At 38.9% G+C, this 22,729-nt stretch overlaps 1 protein-coding gene across 2 annotated transcripts in view; it reads left to right on the top strand.

Moving 5' to 3' along the window:
* The window catches only part of LOC135103545 (guanylate cyclase soluble subunit beta-1-like), an 86,483-nt gene that overhangs the window by 8,883 nt on the left and 54,871 nt on the right, over window positions 1–22,729 (top strand). The window contains exons 2-3 of one of the 2 annotated variants that reach the window (XM_064009966.1): window positions 11,374–11,447; window positions 18,801–18,901. In XM_064009966.1, the coding sequence (XP_063866036.1) occupies window positions 11,374–11,447; window positions 18,801–18,901 (175 nt within the window). The remainder of the gene's footprint in view (window positions 1–11,373; window positions 11,448–18,800; window positions 18,902–22,729) is intronic. The other variant, XM_064009967.1, reaches the window with a different exon arrangement.

Genomic DNA, 22,729 nt, shown 5'->3' with positions numbered 1-22,729 from the left:
TTTGTGTGGAGCTTTCATAATATGAAAAAAATGCTCGAATTGTTATCGTCTTTTCCCTTTATCTCCTTCAAAAACTACTTAGTCTTCGTTAAAATCCCTCGATGAAGTACGTAATTCTCTCTCTCTCTCTCTCTCTCTCTCTCTCTCTCTCTCTCTCTCTCTCTCTCTCTCTCTCTCTCTCTCTCTCTCTCTCTCTCTCTCTCTCTCTCTCTCTCGTCATTAACATTTTTCACTCTGGTGTCATTAACATTCTTTAATAATAATAATGACAATGATGCTAACAAAGGTGAGCATAATAATGGCCGTAATAAAAGTATCGTGAATCATGTCGGTGAGTTTACTGATAATAATGATTGCAGTAATGGCGGAGATAAGAGTAATAATTATAATGGCACATAACAGACCATTACGGAAGCAGGGACGTTGATGCGGAATTTCGTTACAGTGGTGATATTGAAAACACATAAATTATAGCAATTATCTGGCATGATATCTTTATTTACTTGAATAAATTACGAAAATATATTAGCAGGTAGTGAAAATGTGAGAGATGGTAAAATTTATCATCCCCTCCTATAAAAAAAAAAAAAACGATTCAAAACCCCTTCGCAGTACTTCATTGTGAAAATTTTCTTTGATATAAATGTTATTTATTTTATTTTTTATTTATTTTTTTTTTTTTATCAATCATGAAAATGTATCAGAGGAATTCAGTAAAAATATGAGACGTTAAAATTCCTAACCTATAAAATAAAACTATTCTAGATTTTCTTCCAGTATCAAAATTTGGACTTAATCTCCATGAACTTCATATTTACTGACTATTTACTGATGTTACGAAATCTACTGTAAGTTTTCAGGAATATTATAAGAGAGAGTAATTATTCTCAGCTCTAAAATACTTGGATTCTAGATTTCTTAACAGTATTCTAAATGTGATTCAGCTCTCATTAGTTTCATGATATTTTCCAGCTGCGGAGATTACGATGAAGTATTGCAGGCATCCACTACCATTAACAAATTGAAATCATTGACATCTTAAATCAAACTATTCTAGATTTTTTTGCAGTATTTGGAACTGATTTAACTTCCATAAATTTTATATATTATTTATTAGCTTCTGGTGATAATTACGAAAAAAAAAATCACTGCAGGTATTCAGTGAAGGTGTGAGAGATTGTAGAAAAGTGTCATTCCTAAAATGTATGAATTCGGAATTTCCTTACAATGCTGCAAACAGAACCTTCATTCTTTTCCTTTTGATATTTACCAGTTTTTTTTTTTTTCAATCACGAATATGTATCTTAAGTATTCAGAAAACAAGACGTAACATTCCTTAGTCCTCAAAAAATATATACATTCTACATTTCTTTACTATATTAAAAATGTTGCCTTAACTCCAAACCACTGCAGAAACCCCATGATCTGCTGTCCCATAAACCCGCAACATGGAGCGTGCTAAGTTCCCCCTAAGGCCACACACTTATTCCGGGTGTTCGTATGCGGGCCAATTAGTTTCACCTCCTCGGGAAAAAAAATGTAAACTATAATTAAAGACTAAAGTTATCCCCTGCAAAGTTTGTACACTAAGATTTCCACCGCGGCTTTAGGCTTATTACAAAGTGTGCGTCAAGTTTCCCAACATTCTATAATTTTCTACATTCACCTCGTGACTGAACTGATTACTATCACGTTAATTTATGTAGATTTTCAGGCAGCGAGAAATCTGATCTATGCAACTTTGGGTCTGATCACAATAACCTCGATTCTGGTTCCATATAATACAGAGTTTTGACACAGGGCAACTTAAGAGTAGTGTATTTCTCTGTGCTGCGTAATGTTAATACCACCTGTTCCTTTTTCAGTTGATGGTATATAGTAGTGGTTAATAGAAATGGTATACAGTAATGGTTAATACACATTAATCTCACGAAGTAAAAAAAAAAAAATTGTGCAGCAACGAAACAGGCAAAGTTACCGAAATGACAGCGAGATTTTACTTGTATCAGAATTTATTTCCGCTTTACAAAAACACCATTCTCATCATCGTCCCTGCTATCTTCTTCAGTATTATCATCTTTATCATCTTCATCACCGCTATCTTCATCATCACCATTATTATTATTATTATTATTATTATTATTATTATTATTATTATTATTATTATTATTATTATTATTACCACCACCACTACCACCACCCCCACAATCTTTTTCACCATGAACATCAGCCCCTGTAATGAGTAAACTGTTGAACAAAACTTCTCCCAACCACTGTCGCTCACCTCTGTCACCTGCCCGTGTGTTGAATCAAGGCCACAGTAAAATTTATCACCTTAACGTCACCTTTATAAAGCGATTTGATCAGCCAAAGAAAATACGCGGCGCATCTAAAATAACTTCCCCACGCGAAACTGTTCAGCTCAGGGCATCAAATCGAAACTGATCCTTCCTTGAGCTACATATTTTACCCACGGAAAGTTAGTAAAATCACGCTTGTTACTTTCGAAAGAAAAATACACGTGCACCAGGAAAAGTTAACCCGGAGCTTTAAAACTGTGGAAAGATTTATGAGCATTGAGGCCGCTAGGACTTCCTCTTTTAATCCAACTTTAAGAAGAAGCGGTGATATGAAAATTATATATAATGTAAGCAATTACATTATTGAAGGGATTACTTTTTATCAGATATCTCAACAGGAATATAAAAGAATCGTAAGTAAAGATTAAAAAAAAAAAAAACTTCAACACGCCACATTTAAGCAAACCAGTGCCTCTCTTAACCAGGTGTGATAAATTACCTGCCTCCATTCATAACTCTGAGTTCATTGTCATGTCATTCATTCAGTGATCTGAAAGGAGGAATGGGTGAGAGAGAGAGAGAGAGAGAGAGAGAGAGAGAGAGAGAGAGAGAGAGAGAGAGAGAGAGAGAGAGAGAGAGAGAGAGAGAGAGAGAGAGAGAGAGAGAGAGAGAGAGAGAGAGAGAGAGAGAGAGAGAGAGAGAGAGAGAGAGAGAGAGAGAGAGAGAGAGAGAGAGAGAGATGCAAACAGATGAACAGAAAGGCAGGCATGCAGGCAGGCAGGTTGACTGTAGATAGACAGAGAGAGAAGCAGACACAGAGCAAACACACACACACACACACACACACACACACACACACACACACACACACACACACACACACACACACACACACACACACACACACACACACACACACACACACACACACACACACACACACAGAGAGAGAGAGAGAGAGAGAGAGAGAGAGAGAGAGAGAGAGAGAGAGAGAGAGAGAGAGAGAGAGAGAGAGGTAGCGTGGGCGCCCAAGTACTCAGTGTTGTAAGAGGCAGTGGCGGTAAGCTCGTGGGGGACGAAAAAACTCTGCGTTCAAAGCCCTCTATGTTTTGTTATGTCGCTGGCCAGGAAAACCCACGCCACCTGTGTGCACGAAATTACTGAATACAGTGAAATGAAGCGCCGAGCATGAGGCGGAGGGTATTATGAGGTTTAAAAAATGGCATTGCGTGTGCATAATATTACCGGTGGCATCTTCAGTATTTAAATAATGGCAATAATGACAATAATGATACTAGTTTATTGTGATAGTAGTTTGTTGCAATAGTAGTAGTAGTAGTAGTAGTAGTAGTAGTAGTAGTAGTAGTAGTAGTAGGAATACTTATGAGAATAATAACAATAACAACACCAACAACAACAACAACAACAACAACAGCAACAACAACAACAACAACAACAACAACAACAACAACAACAACAACAACAACAAAAGAACAGCAACAACAACAACAACAATAATTTGATTCTGCTCAGAAGCATATTATATTAAAAAAAATTTGTTTCATGTGTAGTCCAGACGTACATATCGGATTTAATATGAAAATTGTGTTCGTAATAAGATGAATTCCTGCATATCAATTTACTTAATGACCAGCAGACAGCCCGACAGTGGACAGACGGGCGCGCGTTCACCCTCAGCTTGCATTAATTTCATGTTGTAAGGATAATTCCATATATAATTAGCTTAATGACCAACTCACAAACCTGATTACTCTCATTACTAATTCATTAATACTTTAATGTTTCTCCCTCGTGATTTCTACAAATATAATTACGCTAGGATTCTTACTTTGCTTGATGTCACTTTTGAAACGTAGATTCTTTGCATCACCTCTCTAATTATTTATGTTTTTTTATTTACTTTTATGAATTGATTGTAAAATATTTCATCGTTAACGAATGTCTCTCATTTGCACATCGTCTACCACTATCAATTCTTTTTAATGCTGATGTTTAGTATCAGTTATTCTATTTATGACCGCCTATTTCAGTCACTTTAATTTCCTTTAACAACTTAATAACTTTAATAAATACCCTTAATTTGCGCATCGTCTGCCAATATCCATCCTTTTCAGCGTTAATCACTACCGTCAGTTCCTCCGTTTATTACTATCTATTTCATCCTCTTTAATTCACTTAACGTATCGATCACTTCAATAAAAGCTCAATTTGCACATCGCACACCAATATCAGCACTTTTCTACGTTAATCCTTATCACCTGCTGTTTCATTTACCACCACTCACTTCACACTTCACACACCCGCGTCGTTCACAGAATATCCAACACGCGGGAACTCTCTCCATTACCACATCTCCTCCTTCATGGAAGTACTAAAAATGAGTCCTAAGATTGGCACCGTTTATTTCCCTGAGCAACGAAGTAATTAACCCAAGGTAATCAAGTTGTTTCCCTTTAACGGATCACTTTGTCCCGGCCTCTTATCCAACGCCGAAATTGAAACGCTAACCAGACCACCAGTCATCAGCCCACCACTAACCCACCTGCCCGCCCACCTGCCCACTTAATAAGGCTAACGCTCCACTTTTTAATACCTCACCTGCCCGCCCACTCACCTGCCAGTAATTATTTTCCCACGAGCCGGTCAAAAATCTATTCTGGCTGGTAATCCTCTTTCCCTTTTTCCTCTCTGTCCCTCCTTTCCTACCTCTCCTTCCGTCCTTCCTGTCTCCCTTCTCATGTGTTTTGTGAAAGATGTTGTGTGTGTGTGTGTGTGTGTGTGTGTGTGTGTGTGTGTGTGTGTGTGTGTGTGTGTGTGTGTGTGTGTGTGTGTGTGTGTGTGTGTTGTCGATCTGTGTCTATCCACCTGTCTATTTGTCTGTCTGTGCAGCGAGACAGGGCCAGTTTCCGTCAGCTTCGTCAGGCTGAGGTGCCCCAAGGGAGTTGTTTTGCGCACTCCCGAAATTGTTTACCTGAAGGAGGACATCTTAGGAGACTCCGCCAGGTAGAGGGGCGCGTCTCTAGAGAGGTGTCGTTCCTTGCCTTGTTTTTTCAATATATATTATTTTCTCTGCCACTCAGCCATCCACTCCACTTAAGATTCACCTTCTTCACATGCTTTCGAGGTGGAATACTGATGGAGTGTGGGACAGGTTACGAGAAAGACGACGCAAAGGAGATAGATATGAAAGAAGAGGAAAGAGTGTGAGAAGAATGAGAGGACGGAATCAAGGTTTCTTAAGAGGGGAAAATAAAAATGGATTCACGAGGAAAGTTTGGAAATAAAAAATGCAAGAAGTGACTTGAGGATAATGGTGGGAGGAAAACTGCGGAAAGATAAGGTGTTTTAAAAAACTAAATCGACGAGGGAAGTTAATGGGAAAAGATTAAGGTCACCGCTGGAAGGTAATTGAAGGTAAATGAAGAGAAAGAATATCACAGAACCAGATATTATCGTGATGTAAATGAGTGGAACAAACTCTGCAAGAACGTGGCAAGTGCAGAGGCATTAGACAGCTTCAAGAAGAGGTTGAATAAATATAAAGATGATGGTGACAAGTGGTAAATTTTGAGTGTCTAGGAGCTGCTGTGTATAGATCAACTTGTCTTTTGCAGTCTCTTATTTTTCTTATGTTTCTGGATAGGAAGATCGAAAATAATTTGGTTGGTTAATTGGCTGGTTGACAGACTGACTGACTGGTCTTAAAACGCCACAACAACGGGATCACATATAGAGAGTAATGGAAGAAAGATTGAAGGGAACTGACTCGACAAAAATAGAAAACCTGAATTACATCACAAAAAAATAGAACAACATGATCATTCAACACTTGTTATTTTCATTTGAGTAATTCTACAAAACTTTACAGAGCAAGAATGAAGCTGCGTGTCACCTACATGATCATTCTATTTACCGCTGATAGCGTCTTTCGAATTTATACTAAACTTGTACTCTTGACTTTCATTAGAGCATTTTAATATAATGGCGTTCTTTTCATGTTATTTTCTATGTCCGTCACTTTGTTCTTTTTTCACTCTGCTTTACACTGTCTTTACCCAATATCTTCTCATCACATATAATATTCATTCTCTTTTGTGTTTCCTATTTTCAAGGCGGTCAGGGAGATAACAAATAAATTCCACAGCAAAATAAAATTTAGAACGCCTTCAAGTAAAAGGATATATATATATATATATATATATATATATATATATATATATATATATATATATATATATATATATATATATATATATATATATATATATATATATATATATATATATATATATAAAGAAAACTTAAAATGCCGCACCTCTCGGAAAGGATTACACGGGAGTTTTTCTTTTTTTTAAGGTGCGTTGTGTAATCTTTCCTTAGTGTCCTGGTATCTTGCAGTATGAAAGAAGAAACTTAAGAGAATACCGTGACTTACTTACAGAAGGAGGTACACAGGGCCTTGTTTTCTTCACTTTTATCTTGTATTTTCATCCGTGTTATTTCTTCCTTCCCTGTAATATAAGAAAAAAATGAGGGTATTAAGAAAATAATATATCATAACTATTAAGAACGACTAAGTAACTTTTATCGGTCTTAATATTAAAAAAAAACATAAATCACCACTACTTTTACGAGAACTGTGTGCCTTTTCATCGTTGTCTTCTTTCTCTGCATTATATTAAGAAAAAAGTAACGAAAATAGACAACAACTGAAGAAAAATGTAGACAAGAAGAGAACACTAAATCACACGTTTATGGATAACATTTTATAATTTTTCTGTTTTTTTTTTCTTTTAATGCAATGTAACACAGAGAAAAACATCAAAAAAAAGGGAAAAAAATTCTATACTACAACTTTAAGGGCATCTTTGTTACGCTAACTTTTATCAGTGTCTTCTTATCCTTTACCACAAAAAGGAGAAATAAAGAAACAAAGGGAGGCTAAATTACAACTTCTCGACAACTTTAAACTGTTGTGTAATACCAAGAAACAAGACAGAAATATAAAAAGAAGAAAAATAAGCCAGAGAGGAGGAAGAGGGAGGAGGAGGAGGAGGATAAGGAAAAGACAAATAAATAAGGAATAAGGAGAGAAAAAGAAGAAAATAAATGAAATAAAAACAAAATAAAGAACAACAATTACCACTACTACTACTGTTACTACTACTACTACTACTACTACTACTACTACTACTACTACTACTACTACTACCACCACCACCACCAACACAACAACAACAACGAACAAACATACAAACAACAAATGCAACAGCCTCAAGATAGTGATACGTGGCTGCTAACAAAGACCTCCCTCCAACACGTACTTGTTTATCTGTGAGAAAGTTTGGTGTATGATGGGAAAATACTGGCCAGATAAAGAGGTAGTATTCCTTTATCCCAGTGAAGGACGAGAAGACACCTGCCTGTTAGCAAGAAAACACTGATACTGGTGTGGCTTGCGCTCTCCTATTTCCATTTCGTCTCTTGTTCTTTCTGCCAGTTTTCTCTCTCTCTCTCTCTCTCTCTCTCTCTCTCTCTCTCTCTCTCTCTCTCTCTCTCTCTCTCTCTCTCTCTCTCTCTCTCTCTCTCTCTCTCTCTCTCTCTCTCTCTCTCTCTCTCTCTCTCTCTCTCTCTCTCTCTCTCTCTCTCTCTCTCTCTCTCTCTCTCTCTCTCTCTCTTTTTCGTTTCTGACTTTTATTTCTGCTATTTGCGTCACTTATATTTTTTTCGTTTCCTGATTTTTTTTCATTTTCTTTCTTTTACTGTATTTTTTCTGCTGCTTCTATCATTCGTATTTCGTCTTTTGTCTCTTTATCTTCATTTTTTTCTTTTCTTTTTTTTTCTGCGATTTGTTTCACTCGTTCTTCGTCTCTTGTTTCTTTCTCTTCACCTTCCCTTTTACTTTGTCTTTTTTTTTTTTTTGGTTCCCTCTATTCATTTTTCTATTCTCTCTCTCTCTCTCTCTCTCTCTCTCTCTCTCTCTCTCTCTCTCTCTCTCTCTCTCTCTCTCTCTCTCTCTCTCTCTCTCTCTCTCTCTCTCTCTCTCTCTCTCTCTCTCTCTCTCTCTCTCTCTCTCTCTCTCTCTCTCTCTCATCTCTCCTTTCCTTCCTCGTTTTCTTATTTGAGCTTGAGCACTGGTGTATCTCTCCTTTTTTTTTTTAAGACTCCCTTCTTTCGCTTTCTCGATCTATCTCATTGTTTCTTGTCATACCATTCGCATTCATCACTCAGTGTTTCCTATTGTATTCATTCCTCATTCGTTATTCTACTTATACGTACCTCTAAATCATTCTAATCCTTCTTCCACTTTGTTTTATCTATTTATTTATTTATTTATTTCCTTTTTATTTCTTCATTAATCTGTTTTTCTTCTTTTTACAGGAAGGAAAGACTAAGTGGTCTTTTGGGCTCGTGAAAGAAAAATAATAATAAATAAATAAATGTAGAAAGTCAAATACAAAAACTAACAACAATACTACATTACTAACCCTTATGTATTATATATTACTAACCCTTATGTATAATACTAATAATACAAATGAAAACAGTAACCTTTTTTTTTCCTTTAACTATCCATAAAACAAAAGACGCATTGCAACTCTTTAATCAAAAACCATTATTTTTTTCTCACCAAAACCCAATTTATTTTTCCCCGTCGGACGATTTTACGGTTTTGTTTCCAGAGGAGTTGTTTTTCGTGTCTTTTTTTTTTGTCCACCCATATTTTTTTTTTTTTCTCCGCCGCCTTTTTATTGGTCTGGGGAATGGAAGGGAGGTTCTGTTGTGGTGCACCTCCTTTCTTTACTCAGATTGCCCTGTATAGTTATTCAGCAGATGTCTTGCCAGTAAGCCCCAAAATCCCCTACTATATTACACGTTATCTCTTTGTATTTCTGTGTTACCTCCCCTCAGCACCACCACCACCACCACTACCACCATCATCTCTTTCTCCTACTCTATTTTCTTTTCGTTTTATTTCCTCGTTTTTTCCCTCTTGGTTTCTCTTTTTCTTCTTTCTCTTCCTGTTCCTTGTTTTGCTGCTTTGCTCCTTCTCTTCTTCTCTTTCTCCCTCAATATTTTTTCCTCTCACTATTTTCGTCCTTCCTTCTCATTATCACTGTCCGTTCTTCTTCCCTTTTTACATAACTTGCTTGCTATTTTTGTCCCTCCTCTTATCTTCATCATCGTATTATCTTCGTTATCACCCTCCACTGATATTCTTACATTATAAATCGTCTCCTGTTCTAACACCTCTTATGCCCATCTTCCTTCCTCTTCTTTTTTTTTTTTTTTCTCTTCAATATTTCTAGATTCTGCAGTTTTTTTTTTTTTTATTTTACACAGGCGCTGCTCCCGAGTTATTTTTCTACATCCTCAACAGCGACTATTCTTGCCTCGCTGTCCATCCCACCTCAATATTACCCAACTCTTTCCCCACCACCACCACCATGACTGTCACTACCACCATCACCACCACCTCCACCATCACGACCGCCGCTCCCTCCCCATATTATCCTAATTTGCATTCGTCCATAAACATTCAGAGAGAGAGAGAGAGAGAGAGAGAGAGAGAGAGAGAGAGAGAGAGAGAGAGAGAGAGAGAGAGAGAGAGAGAGAGAGAGAGAGAGAGAGAGAGAGAGAGAGAGAGAGAGACCGAAACTAAACAAATATATGACGAACCCACAAAAAAAATTAAAAAAAAGCACTGTCGAGACTCATTCATGCAGCACAAACTTCAAGGGCTTTACGAACACAAGCTTTCATGCACAACACACGGATACGCTCGCCTATATATTTCCATCCCGAAATGAAAAAGAAAATAGAAAAAGGGCAGTGAAGCCAAAACCACGAAAGGCACCATTGCTTAAAGAGGACGACACCAAATAAACAAAAAATAAATATAAAGCTTTTATGTACATTTCATGCCAAGTAAATTCCTTCATGAAAATATCACCTAAAAAAAAATTTCTTAATGGTAAATTTTCCTGTCCAAAACTAACCTAACTTAATCCAACTTAACATAACCTAACCTACCCTAATTTAACTTAACCTAACTTAATTTAACCTAACATAACCCAACCCAACTTAACATAACCTAATCTACCATAATCTAACTTAAGCTAACCTAACCTAATCTAACCTATCTAACATAACCAAATCTAATCAAACGTACCACTGGAGTGATTATTAGAGGGGAAAGTCTCTGTGGGTGCCATGATGGAGGGGGAGAGTGCCATGAGGGAGCTTAAGGCATACGCTAAATAAACACCGGTTCCTCGCTCCCCTTGAATTCCTACCATGCTTACCTGGACTCTACCTGCCAGCTTACTCCCTCTCCCACCTACCTGGCCACCATAGCTCAGTCTTTTCACTCGAGTTACCCACGAGTCCTCCCATCCCTCTGCCGACTCGCTGATCGGTGAAGATTATACTGAGTAGGAACCTCATGTTTAGACTGACTGGCTCACGATGCTATCAAGGTTGAACAGACGTTAGTGTTTTTTTTTTTTTTTCTTCTCAAGTATGGTGTGTGTGTGTGTGTTTGTGTGTGTGCCTGTGTGTGTGTTAAAATCATCAAATATGGCTATTTTAATCAATAATTCGATTTTTTTTTATATTGTACTGTCATTATGTGTCATTTCTTATTTTCCCTTATTCTTTCCTTCAACTCTCCTTACATTTTTGCCTCCTTCCTCTTCCTACATTTGAACATTTCATCCCTTTTTTTCTACTTTCTTACATTTAACTGCCTCTCTCTCATTTCTCATTTTTCTCATTTTCTCTCTCATTTTTCCTCCCTTCGCTTTATTCCCCTTCATTTGACCTTTACCCGTTCCACCACCCTCTTCTCACTTCCTCCTCCTACTTCAATTAACTATACCCCATTTTATCCACTATCCCTCCCTCTTCCCTTCTCTCTCTCTCTCTCTCTCTCTCTCTCTCTCTCTCTCTCTCTCTCTCTCTCTCTCTCTCTCTCTCTCTCTCTCTCTCTCTCTCGTATTTAAGTTCCTACTCCATCATTCGATTCACCCGTTTTTCTTCTCTCCCCCAGTACGGCTTCGTGAATTATGCCATAGAACAATTGGTGGTGCGGAACTTCGGGGACGACACGTGGGAAGAGATCAAGTAAGTTCCGCAGACTGCTAATGAGCGGCGTGTCAAAGGATTAGGGGAAGTTGTCTTAGGGAGGGAGTGTCTGTGAGTTAGGAAGTGGCAGCAGTGGACGAGAATATGCTATGTGTAGTGTGTCATTAGATATTGGTTCGTCTGGTTGTCCTGTCCTGTGTTAAGGTGCTAGTATGTGTGTGTGTGTGTGTGTGTGTGTGTGTGTGTGTGTGTGTGTGTGTGTGTGTGTGTGTGTGTGTGTGTGTGTGTGTGTGTGTGTGTACCTGGTTTACGATATGCTCTCTCTCTCTCTCTCTCTCTCTCTCTCTCTCTCTCTCTCTCTCTCTCTCTCTCTCTCTCTCTCTCTCTCTCTCTCTCTCTCTCTCTCTCTCTCTCTCTCTCTCTCTAAATGGTAATTAACCTTTAAACTGCTAATGACCGTAATCACTTACCTGACTAACCCTTAAATCATAGATAGGCTGCTGAAAGGGTTGAATCACTCCATCACTCTTCCTGTCAGTAGTTCGAAACTGTAATTCAGATTTATACCGCATCGTTTTACTAAGGCTTGGGAAGTCATAACATTTAAAGTATTCATGTATGGGATTCCAAAACGGTAAGTCTTCCATCAGAGAGTCACCATTTCAATCAGTCTTACGTTACAAGATACTGGTGTATGCTGAGCGTCTTCACTCACCGTAGATTATATTGACGTAACTTCTCCATAAACCTCAAAGGTCAAACAGCACCTTATGTTGCAATAACTAAGATATTTAATTAAAAAACAAAAACGCATACAAACGAAGTAGTTATTTTATGTCCTTTTGAAGCAAATCTGAATAAACAATGGTAATTCACTCAATGTTCATCCTTCACGAATGTCAGCCTGCTAATCAAGGAAAAGCGCGCTGCTTTGCATATCTTTGCACGGCACATTAAGATAAGAACAATGCCTTGTCTCTGTCACTCTTGCTTTTTGGGGTGAAATTAATCTTTATCTCATTTCACTAACTGACACTTCCATTCGCAACTGTGATGTACATACCTAAGCAGCGCTAGCGTGGGGTGAGGAACAATGCAGTGCTATTGTTACACAAATGAACCCTACACGGGAGTGCCACGGGTGAAGTATAACAGACAGTTCAGTTAGTCACTACATTATCACAAGACCTGCAGCGATGCCACACCCCTTAGCCAGACGATAAGAAGTCGTAACAAACCACGGTGCAACTCCTGGAATGGCTCACTCAGAGCTGCGAGCGGCGCTGTGAGTGAAAAGTTAGTGTTTGTTGGAATGATAATTGCACTTATTCGTCAATATATTGTCATAAGAAAAAGAAAATGCTACTGAAAACATGCTTAGAAACTCGTCTTAAATATTTACATATTCGTTTTAAAAACAAATCAAGGCATTCTAGCATTGTAGCCTCATGTGATAGTTTTCATAACTGATTTTTGCGGCTGTTTCTAAGACAGCGACCAAAACTGGAGTGAAAAAGGGATACAACATTACTACATCAGTACCGATTTTATAAGACGACAAAACTTATTCCAGCTTCTCTTTTCACTGTTACATCACTTTCCTTTTTATAATAACTGGCTTATGAACATTCAGGCAGTCATTACAATGTCACTACGTTTGTGGCACAAGAATTCCCAACCTCTGAAATACATACCGGTCATTCACTAATACAGCGTGTTAGCCAGACTCCTGATGCGAGGACGAGCAGTAATGGTCATGTTGACACGCCCTCCAAACACACTCCACTGGTATGAAGTGGCAAAGTCAGTGGCAAAAGCTAAGTACAACGGAAAAGATGTGTGTGTGTGTGTGTGTGTGTGTGTGTGTGTGTGTGTGTGTGTGTGTGTGTGTGTGTGTGTGTGTGTGTGTGTGTGTGTGTGTGTGTGTGTGTGTGTGTGTGTGTGTGTGTGTGTCACAAAGAGAGAGAGAGAGAGAGAGAGAGAGAGAGAGAGAGAGAGAGAGAGAGAGAGAGAGAGAGAGAGAGAGAGAGAGACGACGACGACGACGACGACGACGACGAAGACAAAAAAAAAAACAGACAGAAAAACGGAGACGAACACACACACACACACACACACACACACACACACACACACACACACACACACACACACACACACACACACACACACACACACAGCTGGCACTAACACAATCAGCACTGCATGATGTCCTTTCCTGATCGAGTTATTTCGCCCACAAAGAACGCTACTCACTGGACGCCTGACGAGCAACACACCCCACGCTGAGGCTCACACTGGCTCGCGACACTCCGGTAACACAAACGTATACATCCGCAGCACGTGATAGTAGAAGCGATAAGAGCGTCAGGGAAAAAACGAAGGATGAGAGTAAAAAACTAGTAGACCTTATCTGTTATGTGACTGTCTGTGTGTGTGTGTGTGTGTGTGTGTGATAACTCGTATGGTAACATAAAAAACTACAAGTTAATAATTCCTACATGTAGTTTAGTTTATTCTGCAGAATATTTGCTTCTTTTCTTCTTTTTTTTTCCTTCTTTTTTTCTTCTTTTTTGCGTGCCGAGGAAAATGAGTAAAGGTATAAAATTTTGAAAAAAACAAAAAAACTCCCGCTCTCTTTGTCACTCCCCAAAGATTAATTACATAATGAGTCCAAACTGTTGACCCGTGTGATTCTAATATGATTCCTACAGCATTGTAAGGCTCAGTAAATACGGTGTTATACTTATGAACGATAACCTTAACATAGTAAGAACGAGCGAAAGATAAAGAAATGATTACAAAGGAAGATACAAAGACACTCGGAATACTAATGAAATTCTCTCTCTCTCTCTCTCTCTCTCTCTCTCTCTCTCTCTCTCTCTCTCTCTCTCTCTCTCTCTCTCTCTCTCTCTCTCTCTCTCTCTCTCTCTCTGATCTCACTCACTCGACCAAGATACATCCACAAGAAACTTCCTACCCACAAAATCATCTCGGTACAACATTGCATCAGCTTGCAGAGTAACCTCCTGACTGGAAAAGGATACGAAACAACTGGACGAACAAGCAAAATTAAGCATAAAAACCACTCCTCCCCACCTCATCACACTTAATAAGATTTTGACCTATAAGTGGCTTCTCTTCAAAATGGTCTGGTGCAGGTCTTGAACATAATTTTCACGAGCATCACTGATTTTGAAAAGAGTAACGGGGTTTTTTAAATCTTTTGGTGTTTGTATTTGTATTTGTATTTTGGTATTTACGGCATTCACGAGTACATACAGTTGGTTCAGCTAAGTCGCCCAGGGTTACTCCAATGAAGAAACGTATCATATGTTTTTTTTTTAGCAGTTATACGGTCAATTGTTTATATTTCGAGTATGTTAGTATTATCATTAAAATAGAAACAGTAAAGGCTGACAAAATACCAAATCTTCCTCTATTGAGTATGTAATAAATTGTTATAAATGAACATGTAGAGCTAGTGGCTGAATTTCGTTTTAAATTTACAGTAATAATAAAAGTAACAACGACAACAACAACAACAACAACAACAACAACAACAACAACAACAACAACAACAACAATAACAACAATTATAATAATAATAAATAAATAAATACGTAAACAAATGAATAAAGGTGAATAATTTCCAGCCCCACCTTCCACTGTGCTTAACGTTTTCTTCAATCTTTGGTCCTCTGACGTACAGAAACTATTTACTCTTTCAATCTCAATTCCAGTGCTATATTGACACTATTTTTCTCTCAATCTTAAGACCTTTGTTCTTCTGACACATTTCCCCTCTCAATCTTGAGTTCCCTGATCTATTGACACTTTTTTCCTATCCATCACCAGTCCTCCGACCTGCTGGCACTACCTTTTGTCAGGTTTTGTGAGAAAATGGCAAGAAAAATCGGTGGACTTAAGATTAAGGAAAACCACTGACCACCAAATACAATGGTAATAAACCCCGTATTCAGAAACGCTCTGCTCACTCACAACGACTTCTTTCAAAGGCCACAGAGATCATCAGCCTGGTTCTCAAGAGTTTTCCTCCTATAAATAATGAAAAAATGTTGATCTATCACAACTACAATGAAAAATTAATTAAAAACCCGTGTAACTTCAACTAAAGTCTTTTGAAAGTAATCGTGTTTCACTTGTTAATAATGAAGAAATTTTATTGATCTGTTACGAGAACCATAAAAAAAAATGCATTAAAAACCCGTGTAACTTCAACTAAAGGCTGCTAAAAGTAATCGTGTTTCTCCTGTTAATAATGAAGAAATCTTGTTGATCTGTCATTGCACCCATAAAAATACCATTAAGAATCAGTGTAACTTCAACTAAAGCCTTTTGAAAATAGTCGATATGCCACCAGAGGTGTTTGAGGATATGGGAAGGATGCTAGACTTCTTAATTAAACCACAAATCTGTTTGCTGTTGGGACGTATTTAAGACTGAGAGGAAACGCAAGAAATTAATAATGATTCCGGTAGGTTTCTCGATTTCTGAACAAGGGTGTACGTAATGACGGGACGTGTGGCGGTGATGCATTTAATTACTCGCGAAGCACCTTAGATTACCTGGCCATGGGAGGAATGAAGAGCCGTCTGATTGGTCCCATTTCTACCAATCAACACTTTCCTGAAGCTCCTTTCCAATCTCTCCACCAGACCACTCATCATGATTAATTCTCATTCTCATCTTACCCACTCACCCTCTCTCTCTCTCTCTCTCTCTCTCTCTCTCTCTCTCTCTCTCTCTCTCTCTCTCTCTCTCTCTCTCTCTCTCTCTCTCTCTCTCTCTCTCTCTCTCTCTCTCTCCTACCTCCCTTTCCTTCCTTCCTCCCTCCCTCCTTCCCTACATTATCGAAAGAGTAATATGATGTCTTCCTCTCTCCCTTCCTCCCTCCCCCTTACCCTGCCTCTTCCTCTCTCCTCCTCCCTCCCTCTCTCTCTCCTCCTCATCACTGCCATTCCGCTCAAGAGGGAGAATTACGAACATCTTTCTCATTGGATTGGATTGTAAAGAATAGTGGTGGATATCCAGAGATATTGGTGCGCGCGTACACACACACACACACACACACACACACACACACACACACACACACACACACACACACACACACACACACACACACACACACACACACACACACACACACACACACGAACAAGAGATACAGGCAGACAGATTGATATATAAACAGACAGACAGACAGACAGACAGACAGAAAAAGAAAGTGGCAGAGCGATGAGGACAAAAAAAAAGAAAAAAGAAAACAAATGGATAGAAGAAAGGAGGCAAGAAAGGAGAAAGAAATGATTAACGAAAATTTATGACACCCTGTAACTGTAGATATCACGTGATGTATTGAAGGTGCCGGACTGGGGGGTGATTATGGGAAGAGGAGGGGAGTTGTGGAAGGCTTGGCAGGTTCTTGAATGGGAGTGAAGGAAGAGGACTTGGAAGAGGGAAGGTGGAGCGGAAAGGACAACAGTGATATAAGGAAGGGAAGAGCATGAGGAATAGAGAAATGTGATTGGAAGAGAGATAAAGACAAAAATGTAAAAGATTGCTGGTTTTCTTTCTTTTCTCCTTTCTTTGTGTGTGTGTGTGTGTGTGTGTGTGTGTGTGTGTGTGTGTGTGTGTGTGTGTGTGTGTAGCAGTAAGATAAAAAGTTATATGATTTTCCATTCCTTACTGATTGTTATCCATCGTGAAAAAAATAAATAAAATAAAAATATCACGCTGTACAACACAATAACACCAAACAATAATCCCAACACTAACATAAAGCAAAGAACATTTTTATTATTGATAAACTTCCAAGACTGGGATTTTTTTTTTTTCATAAATTTGTTTGCACCAAAAGTTAATTCACCAATTTAATCATAAAATTAATATATATGTAAATAGATACATCTTGAAAATTAATAACACTGAGGGATTCTTGATTAGATTCCTTTCTTGACAGATGAAGACAGGTGACGGAGGAAGGGAGGGACGGAAACAGAAAGAGATAAGAGGAGAGGAGGAAAGAGTAAGATCTAGAAAAGTTAAAAGGAAGACAAGAGTGAGAAGTGGATGTAAGAGAGAGAGAGAAAGAATAAGATGAAGAAAGTGTGAGACATAGTGAGACAGGAAAATAGAGAAAGAATAAATAGAAACAAGAAAAAAAAAAAGAAGCAAAGTTAGGAAGAGGTGAGTCGAGAAAATACAAAAGAAATAAGGATGAAAGATCAAGAAGGAGAGAGAGAGAATGAGAGAGAGAGAGAGAGAGAGAGAGAGAGAGAGAGAGAGAGAGAGAGAGAGAGAGAGAGAGAGAGAGAGAGAGAGAGAGAGAGAGAGAGAGAGAGAGAGAGAGAGAGAGAGAGATTAAGATAGAAGACAAGGAAGCCGTGAGTGGAGGTGGAAGAAACAAGGGAAGGGGAAAAGAGAAGGGGAGATTTGAAGGGCACGTGGGAAAGACAAAAAGGAGGTGGGAGACAAGAAGACCGAAAGAAACCCAAGCCCAAGGTCACGGGGAGGCTGCCGGATCGGTGGGTCTCAAGGAAGGTCACTCGCTCCCATAAGAAAGCAAGACTGTGTTATGAGTCGCCTTTTGCCTCAATCACTCTGTCACTCAGTCACCCCGAGGCATGCAATCAAACACCAAAGAAAGGCTGACTGACTGGAGGACTGATTGACTGACTGCATGACTCCCACACACACACACACACACACACACACACACACACACACACACACACATCTCTCTCTCTCTCTCTCTCTCTCTCTCTCTCTCTCTCTCTCTCTCTCTCTCTCTCTCTCTCTCTCTCTCTCTCTCTCTCTCTCTCTCTCTCTCCTTGTACACTTACCTTTTTCATCTCTGTGTATGTGGCACTTATATGTTCTTCTTATATATTCATATGTATCCTCCTCCTCCTCCTCCTCCTCCTCCTCCTCCTCCTCCTCCTCCTCCTCCTCCTCCTCCTCCTCCTCCTCCTCCTCCTCCTCCTCCTCGTCCAATCTCTCTAAGCATCATCTAAGTATACGTAATCCTTTGCCTAATTAAACTCTTGTCTATCCCCCTCGTGATCATCCTTGTCAATGTCGTCGTCGCCCTCCTCCTCCTCCTCCTCCTCCTCCTCCTCCTCCTCCTCCTCCTCCTCCTCCTCCTCCTCCTTTTGCTGTCATCTCTAATTTTGTATATCGAACTGACATTTTCTTCCCCATATAACTTAAAAGTTTTAAATTTTTCTTATTTATCTCTCTCTCTCTCTCTCTCTCTCTCTCTCTCTCTCTCTCTCTCTCTCTCTCTCTCTCTCTCTCTCTCTCTCTCTCTCTCTCTCTCTCTCTCTCTCTCTCTCTCTCACATCGTCCACCTTTCCTCCCCCGCAGGCGTGAGGCGGAGGTGCACATGGACGGCTCCTTCCTCGTCAGACTCACGTACGAGGATGAAATCACCTACAACATTGTGGGGGCTGCCGAGAGAGTGCTGGGTAAGTGGTGGTGGTGGTGGTGGTGGTGGTGGTGTGGGTTTGCATCCCTAAACTTCCAGGGTCACGTTTCTTATTTCTTCGTTCATTGTTTGATTGAAATTTTCTTCCTTTTTTATATACAGATCTGGTACGTAATTGTAATGTCTGCTTTCCTATGGTGTGTCTTTGTCTGTCTCTTTATTTAGGTTGTGTGTGTGTGTGTGTGTGTGTGTATGCGCCAGATCATCCATCCCTAAGAACCCGAATAACCAAAAACTCCAAATCAAAGTCACTCGATACTCTAACCACCAACTTCTCTTAACTAATTATTCCCAAACTCCGGCGCCTTTACGTCACTTTGAGGTCTCGTGTTTTCCTTCCCTCCTTCTATCTGCGAGGTTTGTTTTTTTCCCGCCCCGCAAACTTATCCTTGCATCAGGTTGTCTAAATAGCGCACCGTCTGGGAGTAAGAAAAATAACCACAAGAAAAACAGAAGGATGGAGAAAGCAAGTCTTCTAAACGTCGGTAAACTTTGTCCCTCTTCCTTATTTCCTCTTCGTCTAGTTATCCTCCCAGTCTGTTTGTCTGTCTGTCTGTCTGTCTGTCTGTCTGTCTGTATCTGTCCCCTTCTCTTTAACCCTCCTTTTCTCCTCATCTTTTCTTCCTGTTGATTTATCTTTCTCCTTTTCCCCCTCATCATCATCTCTTTACTGGTCTGCCATACATTCTTCTTCTCTTTCTCAGGGTGTGTTTGTGTTTCCCTCCTAGGGTTAAGGGGAAAACTTCGGTCTTCTCACGCGATAAAAATGGAAATGAAAAGACACGTTGATTGAGTTAATTTTGCGGGAGGAAATGAAGCAGAAATTGAAGCCGTCTCGGATCACGACTTAATCTCATTTATGATCACTTCCATCTGTCGTTTCTTTCTGGAGATTCTTTTTTTTTTTTCTCTCTCTATATATTCTCTCTTCCTTTTTTTCTCTCTTCTTGTTGTTTCTGTTTCCTCACTGAATACTGAACTTATTCGTTATTTTTGTATTACGTGTTCGACATTGTCTGACAAAAAGGACACTGGCACACACGCCTAGAATGATTCATACACACACACACACACACACACACACACACACACACACACACACACACACACACACACACACACGTTGATGAAAAGATGATGAAAAAAAAGTAAAGTCTGACGGGAAAGATGAGAGAGAGAGAGAGAGAGAGAGAGAGAGAGAGAGAGAGAGAGAGAGAGAGAGAGAGAGAGAGAGAGAGAGAGAGAGAGAGAGAGAGAGAGAGAGAGAGAGAGAGAGAGAGAGAGATTGACCACAGTATTATAAAATATACAGGCATTGTAAAAAAAATGCAATTCAAAATTCTGTAGTGATGAAAATGCAACAAAATCCTACAACACTCGTACAATAAAATGTCACTAAATTTTCAAGAAAAAAAAAAAGAAAAAGAACACCCAAAAATATATGCTGAATAAATCATCCAATGCATATAAATACAATATGTAACCTTGAATAATTTCGAAGCTCGTAATAAAAAAAAGGAAGAAAGAAAGAAAAAAGAAACTAGTCCATTAAATTTTCACAAATCCTTCCCCTTCTCAATGAATAAAAAAAATTTTGAAACGCAGAATGGCAAAAGAACAAAGAAATGCAAAGTGAGTAACTCAACAAAGAGAGAGAGAGAGAGAGAGAGAGAGAGAGAGAGAGAGAGAGAGAGAGAGAGAGAGAGAGAGAGAGAGAGAGAGAGAGAGAGAGAGAGAGAGAGAGAGAAATCGACGCACGAACACAAATAAAAAAAATATACAAATATAAAAACGAAAGCGATACAAGCACATCTATACACACACACACACACACACACACACACACACACACACACACACACACACACACACACACACACACACACACACACACACACACACACACAAGCAAACACAAAAATACGCACGCAGGGAAACTAAAGAAAACCAGAAATAAATAAAACAGGAAAAAAGAAATACACTGGATAAAAATAACAAACAAAACCATACTTCGGGAGAGAGAGAAAGAGAGAGAGAGAGAGAGAGAGAGAGAGAGAGAGAGAGAGAGAGAGAGAGAGAGAGAGAGAGAGAGAGAGGAGATTGTGAGAAAAGAAAACGAGGGAAAAAAGAAAAATACAAAAACAACTGAAGCCGTCCCGTCAATTCAGCGTAACAGGATAACACAAAAAAAAAAAAAAGACGAGGCGAGACAATCCAAGCGTGTCACTGAAAAAGAAAGGAAGAAAGGAAGGAAAAGAAAACCAAACTTTACGTCTTTTATTTATAACTTCGCAATGTACAAAGTTCGCACAAAGCCACAAACACGATTCTTCGGGAACGATTTCGTAAACTGAAGTATTCATGTGTAATCCTACTGAAGGAGAAGCAGAAGGAGAACAGGAAATGTGAGCAAAGAAAAAGAAGAGAAGGGGTAGCAAAGAAAAAAATGTGGGAGACAAGTAGGAGAAGAAAAAGGGGAGAGATATAGAAGTAAGAGAAGAGAAGGACTAGGAAAAAAAATCAAAAGAGAAACAGAAGGAAAAGAGGAAGAGAAATAGGACAAGAGAAGTAGGAGATGAAGAAGACCAGAAGAAATAGAAGAAGAGAGAGAACAGGAGTCGAAGTAGGAAAAGAAGTAAGAATGAAAAGTGAAAAACGATTGAGAAGAGAGAAGAGAAAAAAGATGATGAAAACGGGAATGAAAAAGGAAAAGAAAGGGTGGGTAGAGTGGAAAGAATGAAGGTCAGGAAAAGGAAAGGAAAGAGTGAAAGGATAATAACAGAACTGAGAAGAAAAGAAGGAAGGGAAGGGAAGGATGAAGAGGGAAAAACTGAAAGACGACAAATATAAGGAAAGAATGCAAAGAGGAAAAGAACAGCGAGAAGGAAAAGATAAAAAGGAAAGAACAAAGAAAGGGATGAAAGAGAAGGAGAAGGTGAGAATAATGCAAGGGACAGGAAAACAAGAAAGGCAGAAAATGAGTAAGCCGAAAGAAAGGCAAGGAGAAAAAACGATTGAAGGACGAATAAAAGAAAGGGAAAAGTGAAAAGGGAGGAAATAAAGATGATGAGAAAAAGAAGAAGAAAAAAAAGGAGAGGAGAGGATGAAGATGGAATAATGGAATGAAGGGAAAAAAAATGAGGATAAATTAATAAAGAAGGAAGAATGAAGAAAAGGAAAAGGAGAAGGGAAGGGAAAGCATAACGTGCGAAAAACTAACGAAGCAACTAAAACAGAATCAAAAGAACCAAAGGACGGAAGAAAAATGTTGATAGAAAAACGAAAAGGGAAAAAATAAAGGAAAAAAATTGTGAATGAAAAAGAAAGCAGACGTAAAAATAGAAGAGAGAGGAAACTAGAAGTATAAAAATAACACAAAGGAGTAACAAAAAAAGTGGAGAAGAGGGAAAAGTAAATAAAGTAGAATTAAAGAGAAAAAACAGAGAAAGGAGCATGGATATTACAAAAGGCTAGAAAAACGAGAAATATGGAAAATGTATATATAGCAAAAAAGAAAAGAAATAGAGAGAGAGAGAGAGAGAGAGAGAGAGAGAGAGAGAGAGAGAGAGAGAGAGAGAGAGAGAGAGAGAGAGAGAGAGAGAGAGAGAGAATGACATAGTGTGGGGGAGGCTGGAATACAGAAGCGATGGTGGAGGGAAATGAAAGGGAAACGGAACAAAAGAGAGTGAAGAACGGAAAAAAATCAACAACAAAGAAGCAAAAAACGCATGAAATCGGAAAAATAAAGACAAGGTGGGAAGAAAAAGAAGAAAATATATTGGCAAGACAAACAAGTGATACAGAGGAG

Source organism: Scylla paramamosain, chromosome 9 (assembly GCF_035594125.1).
Source record: "Scylla paramamosain isolate STU-SP2022 chromosome 9, ASM3559412v1, whole genome shotgun sequence".
NCBI lineage: Eukaryota > Metazoa > Arthropoda > Malacostraca > Decapoda > Portunidae > Scylla > Scylla paramamosain.
The sequence above is the reverse complement of the archived record's forward strand: the minus strand, read 5'-3'. Positions and strand labels throughout refer to the sequence as shown.